This window comes from Acinonyx jubatus, chromosome E2, assembly GCF_027475565.1.
Source record: "Acinonyx jubatus isolate Ajub_Pintada_27869175 chromosome E2, VMU_Ajub_asm_v1.0, whole genome shotgun sequence".
NCBI classification, from domain to species: domain Eukaryota; kingdom Metazoa; phylum Chordata; class Mammalia; order Carnivora; family Felidae; genus Acinonyx; species Acinonyx jubatus.
The window spans coordinates 56,830,356-56,845,426 of NC_069396.1; the positions used below are offsets into that span (position 1 = coordinate 56,830,356).

The 15,071-nt window shown below is 48.4% G+C and overlaps 1 protein-coding gene and 1 long non-coding RNA gene across 2 annotated transcripts in view; one reads left to right on the plus strand and one right to left on the minus strand.

Moving 5' to 3' along the window:
• Positions 1–9,689, plus strand: part of LOC128313248 (uncharacterized) — a 31,282-nt gene extending 21,593 nt beyond the window's left edge. The window contains exon 3 of the long non-coding RNA XR_008293686.1: positions 9,556–9,689. This is a non-coding gene — a long non-coding RNA (uncharacterized LOC128313248). The remainder of the gene's footprint in view (positions 1–9,555) is intronic.
• LOC106980900 (T cell-interacting, activating receptor on myeloid cells 1) lies at positions 1,407–9,707 on the minus strand. Its single transcript, XM_053210692.1, has 6 exons — positions 9,576–9,707; positions 4,953–4,988; positions 4,532–4,822; positions 3,980–4,276; positions 2,590–2,764; positions 1,407–2,253 (listed from the first exon to the last, which is right to left on the minus strand). Exons 1-5 carry the CDS (start codon positions 9,607–9,609, stop codon positions 2,622–2,624), a joined length of 801 nt encoding a protein of 266 aa, XP_053066667.1. The 5' UTR covers positions 9,610–9,707; the 3' UTR covers positions 1,407–2,253; positions 2,590–2,621.
• Between the last annotated feature and the right edge of the window lie 5,364 nt (positions 9,708–15,071).

Sequence of the window (15,071 nt, forward strand, 5' to 3'; positions counted from 1 at the left end):
TTGCCTTTCCATCGTATTCTATATTTATATTTACCCTCCTTTACCAGGTAGGTGACACTGCATTTTTAAATTATTGCTAACTGTTTCCATTTTCAAATAAAAACGTGTATTTAAAGAACAAACGTTGACTCCTATTAGTAAATTACTAAACGAGTAACAGTGGTGCAGGCATAGCACACAGTCATGAATGTGGAATGTACATATTTGAATATTGGAAAAAACTTGAGTGGTGAATGGATGTAAAGCTTGCAGCGTGGGCCCTGACATGTGTGAAGCGATCTGTAAATACAACCAGTGTTGTGTCTTTTGTATTCTCCGCGTCTCTCAACCTGTCGATCCACCCTTATCTTGAACCCCCCAGCATACCATCCTAAGGAACGTACCAAAGCAAAGGAAGGAAGGAGTTCCACGGTCATACTGGCCATGCAGCCTGATCCAAGGACCCCTCTTCAGCTTTGCAACCCCTGGACGGAGGACAGCTCCATGTGGGCAGTGACCTCTTTCCTCCAGCCTTTCCCTTCCTTCCTCTCATGTGACCCACAGGTCAGGAAAAGAAAGTCAGGTGATGTCACATAAAACATTCTGAAAATGACACAGTGGTAAAGATGAAGAACAAACCGGTGGTTGCCCAGGTTGGAGGGTGATGTTGGGGAGAGCGGTGGGTGTGACAGTAAGGCACAGCATGAGGTGATAGATGGATCGCTATGTTGGTTGTGCTGGTGGCTCCACGAATCTACACGTGACAAAACAACATCAAACCCTACCCTCACATTGTGCTAGTGTTAGCTTCTTGGTTTGGATCTTGTAATGGACATATCATGGAACCATTGGAGAAATTGGGTGCGGGGTACAAGTATCTGTCCTGAGTTTGCAACTTCCTGTGAATTGAATGACTTCAAAATAAAAGCAAGATATGATTGAAGAGGAAAGGCAGTCTAAAACAGACATGGGCAGTCACACGTTAAGGAGTGGAAAGATCACAAAGTCTGCTGCATGCACGGCCAAGGCAGAGACTGAAGCAAGACGTGGTTGTCCAGTGAACAACTGGTGTCTCTGTGATGTGCCACACTCATACTGGGCATAAATCCAAAGTTCTGTCCATTTGACCACTCTTGGCCAAACATCAGCCAAGGGGGTCTGTTCTCAGTAGGAACCATGAGTTTTACTCATTGGGTAGAAGGAACAGAAAAATTCTCCTGATGCCTGAGGCTACCAGAGTGTCCACACTGAGAAAGTCTCCAAAAGATTTGCAGCCTGGGAGAAGCTCCTGTCTGCCCCCAGCACCCCGAAGCAAGACTCGTCCATGATGTGATGAAAGCCAGTGCAACAAAACGAAGCAGATGAAACAAAGAATTACATCTGCAAGAATCATCTCGACTCCAAACAGGACTTTTTTTTTTTCTTTTTGAGAGAAAAAGAGAGAAAGCACATGGGGGAGATGGGCAGAGGGGGACAAAGAGAGAAACTTAAGCAGGCTACACGCTCAGTGCAGAGCCCGGTGTGGGACTTGATCTTATGATCCTGATATCATGACCTGAACCGCAGTCAACAGTCAAGACGCCTGCCGGAGCCACCCAGGTGACCCCAGAACTGGATTTTTATAAGCGTATCTCCTGGGTTTTAAGAGAGGAGACAATAGTTCTAAAATAAGAATGAGTATTTGTGACAAAGAACAGGATTATGAACAAACAGCAACAGATTGTGAAGGTGAAAATATTGTGGATAACCTTTTTACACCTGCACCAGACGACAAAGAAATCCTGGGTACAACTCAGAAGCAACTTGATGCTATGAAGTTGAGAGGGAGCCTCCCAAAATTAGGCAAAATGTGGAGAATCTATGAAATAAAATTGAAAAGACACATAGAATAAAAAAAGTTTCACACTTGACTAATTGCTGGTCCCGAAGTACAAAATAGAGAATGGAGGGGGGTCGATAATATGCCGGAAGCAGTGTTTTCCCTAAATATCAATGGCATCACAGTTCCTATGGAGGTAGCTGCACGTGCTACCCAGCCAGACTCTGAAGTTTTAAGTATTTTTTTCAAATCATCCAATTTTTTTTGAGTGTGTCTTTAAGATCCATTCTGTGCTCTGCCTCAGGCAAAGCTATGGCAAGAGGTAAGCCTCGTCCTTCAGTAGTTCTTCATAGAGCTAAGAATGTAGGTTCCACAGGACTGTTAAGGATCGGCAGGTCTCTCCATCTGCACTCGTCATTCCCTGGGAAGCCCTGGGTCATGTGGGTAGTACAGACCTAAGGACAGGGGAGGAAGGAAGAGGAAGAATATTATTTCCCTGGCCTCCTAACACAGGTTCTCCAGCAGGGGAACACCACCCCACCTCCCATCCTCCGTATCTAGGAATGTTGGGAAAGGTCCTGATAGCACTCATTATCTTGTCCCACAATGACTGGGGCTTCAGCTGCTCTTTAATGAGAAAAAGAAATGGTGCTGAATGTTCCCACAAGGAACAGGACAGTCCCACGTGCTGAAGAAATATCCCACCCAAAGTATCAATTGTGCCCATGGTGAGAAACACAGCATGTCCCCATGGTGGAGTTTGGTGTTCAGAGAACCCTGCGTCACTATACCAGCCCATGAACAAGACAAGTGCTCAGCTGTTCTACATGGATCCACGTGGAGACTCCTTCTGGCTGCACCAGGCTTCCAGCAAGAGAGCGCCCATAATAACCACAACTAGGGCAGCCAGACCCAGGCGGATGAGGTTGCCCGTGGTGTAGTCCCTCGATATGGCACCTGGGGGGACTGGGAGAGAGGAGAGCGTCAGCACCAGCCAGTAGAGGAGCACCCGTCCGTCCCACGTGGATCTGCCCAACGGGACGCTCCTGCACCCACTTGTGTGCCCTGGCCAGTGGTCAGCTGTGGCCACCCTGAAGTTGTAATCACTGAAAACCCAACGTGGGATTTCGTGAGGGTTCTAGTGGGTCTTCCTTGGTCTTCTGTCCTTTGTCTTCTCTCTGCTCGGTCTCTCTTCCTTCATTTATTGGCTCTTCATATCATTTGACCCTCCCACATGTCCCTTTTCCCTTCTCCCTCCTGGTATTAGGAATCGGGCTTAGGAGCAAGACCAAAACCCAAAGTTGCTGCCCCGCGCTCGGATATGATTCGGTGGGTGTCTGTGCACCCCCTCCTCATGGCAAAGACTTCAGGCGGCTGTGAGCTCAAGAAAATTCAAGCCCAGTAGCTAAGCACCGAGAGCACTGTGCATTTCATTCCCACCGCACCCAAGAAGAGCTAGGGCTCAGTGTTGGCCCTGGCGGCTAATGAGGACCTGGGCTCAGGGCCCAGAGTCCGTGGGAGGAACCCGTGGTGACGTTGCAGACTCAGGGTGCCCTCTGCACCTGTCTGCGCTGGCTGCACGGTCCCTGCTTTCCAACCAGAGGGCGATGGGCCACCACGGCTCACATGCACACGTCTACAGTGCCACGGAAGCACGGGGTGTGGCATCCGAGGAAGCAACGTTCTGGCCAGACACACAAGATGGTTGTGGAAGATCCTCCACGGGTGACCCGGAAGCCGGCGGCCAGGGCAGCAGCGCGCACTAAGAACGAGACCGCAAGCCATGAGGCTGCCATCACCGGGACGACCCACAAGTCTAAGAGACGCAAAGGGTAGGGGAAGGGACGCTGATGGTTGGCGGGATGGATCGTTTGCAAGAACAACTTGAGAAATTCTCCAGGAATACAGAACAACAAAGGCCAAAGACTAGAGGTTAGGAAAGGGCAGGTGTGAGAAGGAGATGGCGGTAAAATCAGAAGAGAAAGAAGAATCAGAAAGGAACAGAAGCAACGCTGTCCAGGTAGAAAAAAGAGCACGTCGTTCACCTTAAACTGATAGTGTTGTAAGTCAGTGATGGGTCCACCCAGCTGGGAAAGCAAGGCAAAGAGCCAAAATACAAACAAGCTGATGAAGAAATGAATCGACTTTCCCCAACTTCTGAAAGATGGTGCAAAACCTCACCTCTCACCCAGATCTCGAGACGATCGCTAGGCTGTGAGGCCCAGAAAGGAGTCCTGGTCTGGAAGTAGACACAGCTGTAGTTCCCGGCGTCACCGACTGTCACAGTCTGCAGGGAGAAGTCTGCCTCCTTGCCGGCTGGGGTCCGGAGCCGGATGGGCTCTGCCACTCCCGCCTTCAGCAGGGCGAACCTCATGGGCCCGAAAACATTGTCTGGCCTCTGGCACTGCAGGGTCACGTCGTCTCCTGCGGTCACCACACCCCTTTGGTGGGCTTGCAGGGAAGGTTTAGGGAGACCTCCTGGAAGAGAAGGGGGGCTCCGAGGTCACGGGGAGAAGCCCGGGGTCCCCCACTCACCCTTGTTCTCCCATGGGGGGTTCCTGCTGAGGGTGGGACACAGATCCCTGGTGTCACCCTCTTTCGACTCTGCGGGAAGGAGGTCCCCCCGCCCCCACGAGCCCTGGATGAGGCCGACCAAGTCATTCTGTTGCTGTGTGTCTCCACCTTCTCTGTCCCCTCCTCTGGTCCCTCCCCCAGGCCCGTCCTGCTCCTCACCTGTCACCAGCAGCAGGATGACCTCACTGGGCGGTGATCTTATGTCCGGGGCCCCTGGTCTGTAGCACTCACAGCTGTAGTCTCCAGCATGGCTGCTTCTTAGGTCAGTGAGGTGAAATTCAGCCAAGCCCTCCTTGGAAGTCGGTGATCGTGAAAAATCCAAAAGAGTGTTTCCCTTCCTGAGAGCAAAGTTGACATTCTTGGTCGGGGTTTGACATCGCAGCCTTACACTGCTTCTGGGAGGCACCACCCAGCTGGGCCAGGCCCTGAGGGTGGGCTTGGGAAGGGGCTCTGGAAGGAAGCAGATTGGGGACAGGATTTGGTGCCCTCGCCTGCTGTCAGGAAACCCTTGAAGGAAAGAGAAGGGATGCGGGGAATTTGGAGCGAAGGAGAGGGAGGGTTTAACTGAAGGAACACTCACCATCAGTCCCTCTGCTTCCTTGGCCAGCGCACAGTCCTGCAAGAGAACCATCTGTCCGTGGAAACTGAGCCCCCATCCCGAGGGGCCTCCCCAGGGGGCTGCCGCTGAGACCGGACCCTGGAGGTCACGCATCTGGGGGGGTTCTCATTTCCCCATGCTGGACCCAGGCTTCCGCTCTGCCCTCAGCTCCTGCCGCATTTCCCACAGAAGGTGTCCTCTTTGGATGCCACCTGCCACTCCAGGGGCTCTCCCGGCTCCACAAACGTCCACAGACCCCTGGATTCTCAGCCTCTATCATGGACAGGTTCTTGCATTTCTGTCAAGCTGGTGTTACAGTTCCTGAACATCCCCCCCACCGGCCCCCACCAATTCACCCTGGATGTAGAAGGCAGGAACCCTGAGAAAGATCAGGAAGCATGGGACTTGAATGTGACCCTGGGCCACCTCTGATCTTGTCTGAGACCCTGAGTGGGCCTGACAGTCTGCAGACAGCCTCACTTGTGCCGGAAGAACCCCTCCCCACCCCATGCTGAAGGCTGCTCTATGCCAGGGGCACCTGGGTGGCTCAGTCCATTAAGCGTCCAACTTTGGCTGCAGTCATGATCTCCTGGTCCATGAGTCGGAACCCCACGTCGGGCCCTGTGCTGACAGCTCAGAGCCTGGAGCCCGCTTCGGATTCCGTGACTCCCTCTCTCTCTTCCCCTCCCCCGCTCGCACTCTGTCTGTCTCTCTCAAAAATAAAAACTTAAAAAAAAAAAATCCGTTGACTTAGAAAGAAATTTGCAATTGACAGGTATTATGTGTATCTCCGAGCACCCACAGACATCCTGCTGTTAATGCCCAAATGTGGTAGACACGTTTTGTCTGAGTTCTAAGATCTCCCGAAAAATAACATCAAGCCTGTTTACAGAATTTATTGGAAGAGAGTGATTGCTCTAAGTCAACAGATACTTAAGAGATTTCCCCTCCCTCCCTCCTTCCCTCCCTCCCTCCCTTTCTTTCTTTCTTTCTTTCTTTCTTTCTTTCTTTCTTTCTTTCTTTTCTTTCTTTCCCTATGTGAACCAGTTTTGTGTCTTAGTCATGAAAAGGAGGAAGTTACCAGGCCTTTGTGCTAAAATTGTCTGGGGAAATCAAAAATACTACATCCCATGTTTTGAAAAAAAAAAAAAAAAGAAAAAGTGATAAATAGCCAAAACATGAAAAGACCCAAGCATCCAGTGAAGGATAAGTGGATAAAGGAAACGTCTGTGGTCTGTACAGACAGTGGAATACTCTTCTGCCATTTGAAAGGAATGAAATGCTGGGGCGCCTGGGTGGTTCAGTCGGTTAAGCATCTGCCTTCATCTCAGGTCATGCTCTCGCAGTTCATGGGTTCGAGCCCCATGGCGGGCTCTGTGCTGACAGCTCAGAGCCTGGAGCTGCTTCTGTTTCTGTGTCTCCCTCTCTCTCTCTGCTCCTCCCCTGCTCTCACTCTGTCTCTCTCTCTCAAAAATAAGTAAACATTAAAAGCAATGAAATGCTGATAGATGCTACATCATGAGTGAACTTGGATGACACTTTGCTATGTAAAATTAGCCCAACACCCAAGAACAATTACTGTGTGATTCCACTGACACAAGTACCTAGCTAGAATGGGCAAATTCATGGTTATCAGGGGGCTGGGCAGGAAGCAGAAAGGAGTATTGATGAACGAGTACAGAGTTTATGTCGGGGATGACAAACGTTTTGGGTGAAGGTTGCACATCATTGTGAATGCACTGAAATGCCACCGAACTGTATACTTACAGAGAGTTAAGAGGATCAATATTATTTACATATATTTAACGTAATAAAAAGCAGAACATAATGGGTGTGTTTATGGTATTGAAAAGAAAATTCTCACCAATGCCAGACAAAGTGGGAGTCTGAAAAAATAAATTCTAGATGGCATGGGACAGCTCACAAGGGGATTGCGATTAGGACAGAGAAGTCAGCGTGTGCTCTGTCTTGCCTCACGGGACATTTCGGGGCCTGTGAAAATTCAGAACCTTTGCAGTCCCAGCCCTGTGTCCCTCAGCCCCCTCCTGCACTCCTCAAGACGCTCAGTCCCAAACACCTTTGAGGGAGGTAAGGAGGTGATGTAAGGATCGCTCTGTGGGGCCGCCTGACGTCTTGGGATCAGAGAACTATGGAGGGAGGGAGGCAGTTCTAGCATAAAGATCTGGTAGTTTCGGGGCGCCTCGGTCGGTGAAGCATCCGACTTCGGCTCAGGTCATGATCTCACGGTCCGTGAGTTTGAGCCCCGCGTCGGGCTCTGTGCTGACAGCTCAGAGCCTGGAGCCTGTTTCAGATTTTGTGTCTCCCTCTCTCTGACCCTTCCCGGTTCATGCTCTGTCTCTCTCTGTCTCAAAAATAAATAAACGTTAAAAAAACTAAAAAAAAAAAACTGGTAGTTTCTCCCTTTTTACTTCTGAGACACAAAACTGGTGGTCCACACAGGGTAAAAAAAAAAAAAAAAAAAAAAAAGGAGAACATGGGCCTAATCGCTTCAGTGGCCTCCTGTGCTCTGTTAGCAGGAAGGAGATGGAACTTGGTAGATGGTGGTTGGACACACCTTCAGGCCACGTGGGGTTTATCATTCGGCCCCAGGCCCCGGCACATCTCATCTGATCTCACCCCTGTCTTGAGCAGGACACTTGCTTAGAGGCCTCATTGCTTATGGAGGCAAGAGGAAGTCCTCTTAGGAGAGACTCACTCACTCTCAAAACCAAACATGGAAAAAAGTTTATCTCATTGCAGTGAGGCAGAGAATGAATAGTCAAAAGGTGGGAACAACCCAGGCACCCACCAACAGGCGGATGGAGAAACAAAATGAGATCCATATATAAGTGGAATAGTACTCAGCCGTCAAAAGGAGTGAAGATTTCAGACATGTGTCCGGAGACGATCTGTGGAAGGCATTGCTAGTGGGACCTGTGCCTAACCCAGCCAGAGGAGAATGAACGATAAAAGGAATAGTAGACATATTTTTTTTGGACACAGACGGGCGTGTCTTCCTACGACAAGCCTCTGACATAAGGGGCCCTCTGCAAGCAAGCCTGAAGTCTTGGGATCAGAGATCCGTGGCGATGGCAGGAAGCCAAGTGCAAAGAGCCATGCTGACGTGAGTCCTCCCTTCCTGTTTGTGGATATCAAGCTTTGTTGGTTTCTGGAGACCAGTTCTGGTCTCTGGTCCATCACTGGGGACATTCTGAATCACACGTCTCTGCCTCCTCAGGGGTTTCCAACCCCGAAACCCTTTCAGACACTCCTAGAGTGCTCCATACCAAGGACCCCGTGTGTGTGTGTCCCTCTTACTTCAACATCTTGGCTGAGTGGAAACATTTTTAGAACCCGGCGGTTCTGGGTTGAGATCTGGCTTCCCTGCATACCACCCGTGCGATTCGAGACAAGGCACTTGACTCTGCAGACTCAGATTGGATTCCTAATCTTCAGACGTGGACCTCGTCCTCTCTTGCAGGGTTTGTGTTGTGGGGAGTGTTGTTTTTATTTTTTGAGGGGTGGAGACCAGCCCAAGTGTGGAATACGTCCCATCAGTGTTAGACGTGATGAGTTCGAGGCAGAAGGAAGGACAGTCCAAGCGCTGCGTGATTGTATGCAGTAAGCACCAAGAGAGCCTCCTTGAAGCTAGCCTCTGACATACCTGGATGGGGGCTAATTGCCTCCATAGCAGAGAACTAGCAGCTCTCAGGCCCAGAAGCTTGACAAGGACCAGCGTATAGTTAGAGAATGCTAATACTGTTTCCTTCTCGCTGCACTTACTTTATAGTTTCTGTATTTGACCTGGACTTTTTAAGTTTATTTATTTATTTTGAGAGAGAGAGAGAGAGAGAGCGCGGATCTGTGTGTTCTTGAGTGGGGAAGAGGCAGAGAGAGGGAGAGAGAGAAAACCCCAAGCAGGCTCCATGCTGTCAGTGCAGAGCCTGATGCGCAGCTCAAATCCCATAAACCATGAGGCCCATGACCTGAACCAAAACCAAGAGCCGATGCTCAACCAACCGAACCACCGGGTGCCCCGACCTGGATTTTCATTCATAGTATCGAAAGTTTCTTTCCTAAGCACTTTTATTTAGGTACAAAAGGCTAAGTCAGTATTAAAAACAAAACACGTTAAGCCGGGGCACCTGGGTGGTTCAGTCGGTTAAGCGTCCAAGTTCGGCTCAGATCACGATCTCACGGTTCGTGAGTTCGAGCCACGCATCGGGCTCTGTGCTGACAGCTCAGAGCCTGGAGCCTGCTTCGGATTCTGTGACTTCCTCTCTTTCTGCCCCTCCCCCACTTGTGCTCTGTCTTTCTCTCAAAAATAAATAAACATTATTTTTAAATTAAAAAAAAAAACACGTTAAGCCAATAAAGTACAGGTAGCAAAGGCTTTTCTGCAGAAATCATGAACTTGGAACATTCATTGAAATTTGTAAAGCACCAGTTTAGAAGTAATGTGTGCATTGATTGCACTCGGCAAGATTTCTGATACATAGTGTGTGCTCAATAAACCAAGGCTGATGTTTTTGTTTCCTCTTTCAATCCCCAACCCAAACCTCTTACTGAGTCTGTTGTTTTCTAGGGTCGCCCCATGAGACTTACTGAGACAGAGCAGTGGGAGTAGCCTAGGGATCATGGCAGCAAACCAGCCTGTCCAGAGCCGCGTCTTCAGCTGTGCAGCCCGTGGAAGGGAGCGGAGCTGGGACGGCCACAACCTCACTCACGACTCCAGAGTGTGGACAGGAACAAGGTTTCTCTAACTGTTAATTTCCTCCTTTCACAGCTACGTTCTGGAAATGTTCTCAGTGCTGCTGATTGCAACATGTTCCTCACATGCCCAGCTTCAAGGATTTGACTCACAGAAGTCCTCAGTCCTTGTCTGTCTTCAGATTTCACACATCAGACCCCCCACGTACCTGGGGCGTGAGCCTGAAGGATTCCTAAGAGAAGATGAAGATATTTCACTGTTGAGAATACTGGAAAATGCTGGACAAACACTCAGGTTGCTGGACATTGTCCACTGTCTTAAGAGCTGAGGACTAGGGTCGCCTGAGTGGCTCAGTCTGTTAAGTGTCTGACCATGGCTCAGGTCATGATCTCACGGTTCCTGGGTTCAAGCCTCTCATCAGGTCTGTGCTGATGGCTCAGAGCCTGGAGCCTGCTTGGGATTCTGTGTCTCCCTCTCTCTCTCTGCCCCTCCCCTGCTCACACTTTGTCTCTCTCTTCCAAAAATAAATAAACATTAAAAAAAATAAAAATAAATAAACTTAAAAATAAAAAATAATAAAATGAGAGTATGTATCCCAGGCAAAAAGGAATTCTGTCCTTCCTCACAGCTGCATAGATGGGCTTTCTCTCTTGGGTCAGGACCCACCAGTATGTTCACAAAGCACCTCAGAACCAGGAGACCCAAAACGGGTCCTGGGCTTGGGTTTCTTCTTACATGATGGGCATGTTGCCAGCCCCAGGGGCAGAGCCCTCTGGATGGGTCTCACGGGACCCGGTATAAATCATTGTTCTCACGTTTACCAATAAGTAATTGCGAGAAGCTGGCACAAACCTCCCCGGGACTCCTTGGACCTCTGGTCACAGAGCAACACTAGGAGTGAGTAGGTTTCCTTCCGTGACCAGAAGTCAGTGTCATGGGGTACCTCGTCATGCCAGCCAATAGCTCAGACCAGCTCCCTGCTGGAATGACCCTCACAGCACAGTGCTCTAGTAACCTTCATGTGTGGCCACTGAGCCACGTTCCTCAGGATGCACAGTGGTTCAGGGGACGCCGTGCTCTCTGCACCCAAGATTGCTTTCGTCTCCTGGAAAAGCTGTGTGGGACTCACAGGCTGTTACTTAGCCAAGAAATGAAATTATCAGAAGGTCTGAAACGGCACCTTTCCATTTCTTGTTGCTTCCTTCACTGATTTTGTCTCTAGGTAGGAAAATGCACTGCTGCAACTTAAAAATGTAAATCCTCAGGGGCACCTGGGTGGCCCAGTCGGTTAAGCGTCCAACTCTTGATCTCAGCTCAGGTCTTGATCTCAGGTTATGAGTTCAAGCCTGCGTTGGGCTCCACACTGGGCGTGAGGCCTACTTCAAAGCATCCTGACTAGCTTTTACTTCTTTTATCTCCACAGAAAGGGTTTCTAATCTATTTTCAACCCCAGCTAGTATTCTTATTATCATGATTCTAAATTCTGGTTCAGACATCTTGCTTATATCTGTGTTGATTATGTCCCTGGCTGTCATTTCTTCCTGCTCTTTCTTTTGAGGCAGGGATTCCTTCATTTTGTCATTTTGAGAGAATAAAAGGAATTAATAAGGTAAAAAAATTAAAATTAAAAAATTAAAAACAATACACAAAAAAATCAAATAAATGATGCTAGATCCTAGGTGTGTTTTGGTCTGGTTGTTGAAAGGAGCTTGGTAGATTAGAGAAAGATAAGAAAAAAAAGGAAAAAGTTTGAAAATTTGAAAAAATGAATACAATGACATACAATAAGATGAAATGATGGAAGTAAAATAGAATTTGAAAAATTTACAAAAATAAAAAATACAGTAGAAAATAATTTAAAATATTTTTAATAAAATTGAAAATAAAAATAAATTTTTTCTCTTTCTGTATCCAAGAAAAAGAAAAAATATGAATAGATGGACCAGCAAACTGAAATACAATTGAAATTGTATTGTTTTCCCCTAGAAATCAAACTATGAAGCGCTTTATAGTCCATAAACTAAGCAGGCAGAGAGACCCATGGTGTTCCTAAAGAGTGAGGTTGGCCCAGTTGGGCGGGACTTAAAACAAATTTTTTAAGTTTATTTATTTGTTTTGAGTGGGAGAGAGAAAGTGTGAGTGGGGAGGGGCAGAGAGAGAGAATCCCAGGCAGGCTCCACACTGTCAGTGCAGATCCCAACAAGGGGTTCAAAGCCACAAACATGAGATTGCAGGGCTCGAACCCACGAACCATGAGATCACGACCTCAACCAAAGTCCAATGTTTGAGCCACCCACACACCCCTAATTTAAAAAAAAAATTTTTTTTTAATGTAAATCCCAGTTTACCCACACTTTGACCAACTTGCTGACTTCATGGTATAGGTGAACCATTATTTTTTACTAAATTGTATTTGACGAAATTCCAAATTGTACTTGGTAAAATTTGGCGGGTGGGGGCAAATTAACTGGGAATATGTAACCTGAGAGGCCGTGAGGCAGGTCCCCTTGCACAAAGACACAGAGGTAGGAGAGGCAGGTGCAGGAGTTGGAACCCAGCTCTGTCTCCAAAGCCCATTTCCTTTCCAGAAAATCACATGACGCTCCCCACCCCCAGCCGCCAGTGGTGAAGGTGTCTCTGTGTCTTGGGTCCATTATGTGGAATGATGCCCACAATGGTGTGAGTGTTTCGGTTATCTATTGCTGTGTAACAGCATTACCCTGAAGGTAGCAGCTTAAGCAGCACACCTTCAGTATTTCATTGTTTTGGGGGCCAAGAGCCGAAGCATCGCTGAGCAGGGTTGTCTGTGACTTGCAGTCGCCGAGTCAGCCGGGGCTGGGGTCTAATCCGGAAGCTCAGCTGGGGAAGGATCCACTTCCATGCTGCAGTTCTGACACGCGTCACCCAGAGTGAGCACAGACTTCACAGGCTAAGGGTGAGGGGCCCACAGGACTGTCCTCACTGCAGACACCAGCTATGTGCTCAGCTGTTCCCGAGCCACCTGCACCCACGAACAGATGACCTAAATTTTTGTAGATTCCCACTACTCCGTGAGGTTCAATAACTTGCTAGAACCACTCAAAGAATTCAAGAAAGCACTATATTTATGATTAAAATTTCTATTATAAAGGATATAAATCAAGACCATCTAGATTTAGAGACACATAGGGTGAAGCCTGGGAGGGCCCCAAAAGCAAAGCTTCCTATGGTCTCCGGATGTGTCACCAGCCAGAAAACTCCCTGAGCCTCAGTGTGCACAGTTTTATTGGGGATATCATCACATAGGCATGATTGATTGCAGCATTGCCCACATGATTGACTCTATCTGCAGCCTCTTCTCATCCCCAGAGGTCAAGGCTGTAACCTTGTAATCACATGGTCTTTCTGGCACCACCAGCCCCCATCCTGAGTCATCTCACTGCCATAAACTCAGGTGTGGCCCAAGGTGCCTGCTGTGAATAATAAAGATGCTGCTGTTACCCAAGAGATCCAAGGGGTTCCCTGGGGGACTCAGTCAGTTGAGCGTCTGACTCTTGCTTTCAGCTCAGGCCACCATCTCACAGTTTGTGAGTTTGACCCCCACATCGGGCTCTGTGCTGACAACACGAAACCTGCTTGGGATTCTCTCTCTCCCTCTCTGCGCCTCCCTACTTGCACTGCCTCTGTCTCTTCAAAATAAATAAACTTCAAAAAAGGGTGAGAGATAGATTCCAAGCGCTTAGAGATTAGCTCCCGAGAGCCAGGGACAACGACCAGCCAAATTCTTTATTATACAACACAAGCCCACATGCTTGTTGGAAGAAGCCAGTTCCTTGCTGGCTGGAGACGGTCCTGGGTTCCTTGCCAAGTGGGCTTTTCCCAAAACAGGGATTCCACATCATCATCCAAATGCACAAGGAAGGTAGAAAAAGCCCACTGTCAAGATGGTAGTTGTATTCTTCAGTAGCATAACCACTGAAGTGACATCCTATCTCCTTTGCCATATTCTGTAGGTTAGAAGCAAGTTGACAAAACCAGGGGAGGGATGGCCCAAGGACACAAATACCAGGAGTGAGAATAGTTGGAGGTCACAGGTCACAGTGAAGGCTTTGCTCGCACCCACAAACTTGTGTAAGGTGATGGAGCAGCTTTGTGGCAAGAAGGGAGTGTGAACAGAAGAGCAGCTATCAAGAAAAACACTGAGCGCTTATCAGGAAGGAAGCAGGAAGTAGTACAACCCCCTTAGAAAACTGTTCAGAAGTAGCAAATGAAATTAAGCGTACACCTGTTCTTTGACCCAGCCATCCCACTATTTATATTCCAGGGGGAATGTGTGCACATGTGCCCATGTCTGCAAAGACATAGCTAAGAGTGTTCGTGCAAGCTGGCCCACAGAAGCCGCAGCCTGCAAACAACCCAATTGTCCATCCCCTGGAGACCGTTCTCCGTGACCGTGGCACAAATGTGCATTGGAGTGATGCTCAGCGGTAGATAGGGAAGAAAACACAACTACATGTAACGTCGGGGATAAACCTCAGGAACGACGTATTTGGGTGAAAGAAGCCAGACACAGAAGAGAACACATAGCGTGGCCGCGTGTATGTGAGGGCATATGAAGAACAGGCTTGAAAAGTGATGAAAAGGTGGTGAAAAGGCAGAAAAAGGAAGGGTCTCTGGGGCCGTGGTGGTTGACTGGAGGGTGTCACAGGGAAACCTCCTGGAGTTCTGGAAATACTGTGTTTATTTGGACGGTGGTTATACCAAAGGGGATAGGTAGAGATAGATTACTGGGATATCTATATATCTATATCTGTCTGTCAGTCATCTATCTGTAGTCACTTAGCTGTGCAAGATTTGTCCATTTCACTCTGCAAACGATACCTCTCATTTATTTATTTATTTATTTATTAATAAAAATTTTTTAATGTTTATTTATTTTTGAGAGAGAGAGCACGAGCAGGGGAGGGACAGAGAGAGGGAGTCACAGAATCTAAAGCAGGCTCCAGGCTCCAAGCTGTCAGCACAGAGCATGACATGGGGCTCAAACTCGTGAACTGTGAGATCATGATCATGACCTGGGCCGAAGTCAGACGCTCAACCAACTGAGCCACCCCAGCGCCCTGATACCTCTCATGTAAAAAATAAATTTTTAGAAGGAAACGAGTCTTCATTGCAGATTTGAGGAAAGGGATCCCCATTTGCCTGGCGCCCCAAGGGCTCTCCATCATCCATCGGAAGATCTTGTTTGCTGGGCTCCAGGCACTCTCCCAACTATGTCTTGAGGGTCAAGTACACACAGGTTTCCAGGGGCTGTTCCATCTGGCTGGAAGGACCCTCACTTAGGGCTCAGATGTCCAGCTCAGCATAAGTCACTCCGTGGGGTTCCTCAGCTCTTGAGACCTGGGATGCTT

Bases quoted from the DNA above. Each gene is read 5' to 3' on its own strand.
- LOC106980900 (XM_053210692.1), bottom strand. From the start codon at position 9,609: ATGATCCCTAGGCTACTCCCACTGCTCTGTCTCA. The intron at 4,989-9,575 runs GTAAGTCTCATG...GTTCTCTTGCAG, and splicing joins ACTCCCACTGCTCTGTCTCA to GACTGTGCGCTGGCCAAGGA. The intron at 4,823-4,952 runs GTGAGTGTTCCT...GCTTCCTTCCAG, and splicing joins AGGAAGCAGAGGGACTGATG to AGCCCCTTCCCAAGCCCACC.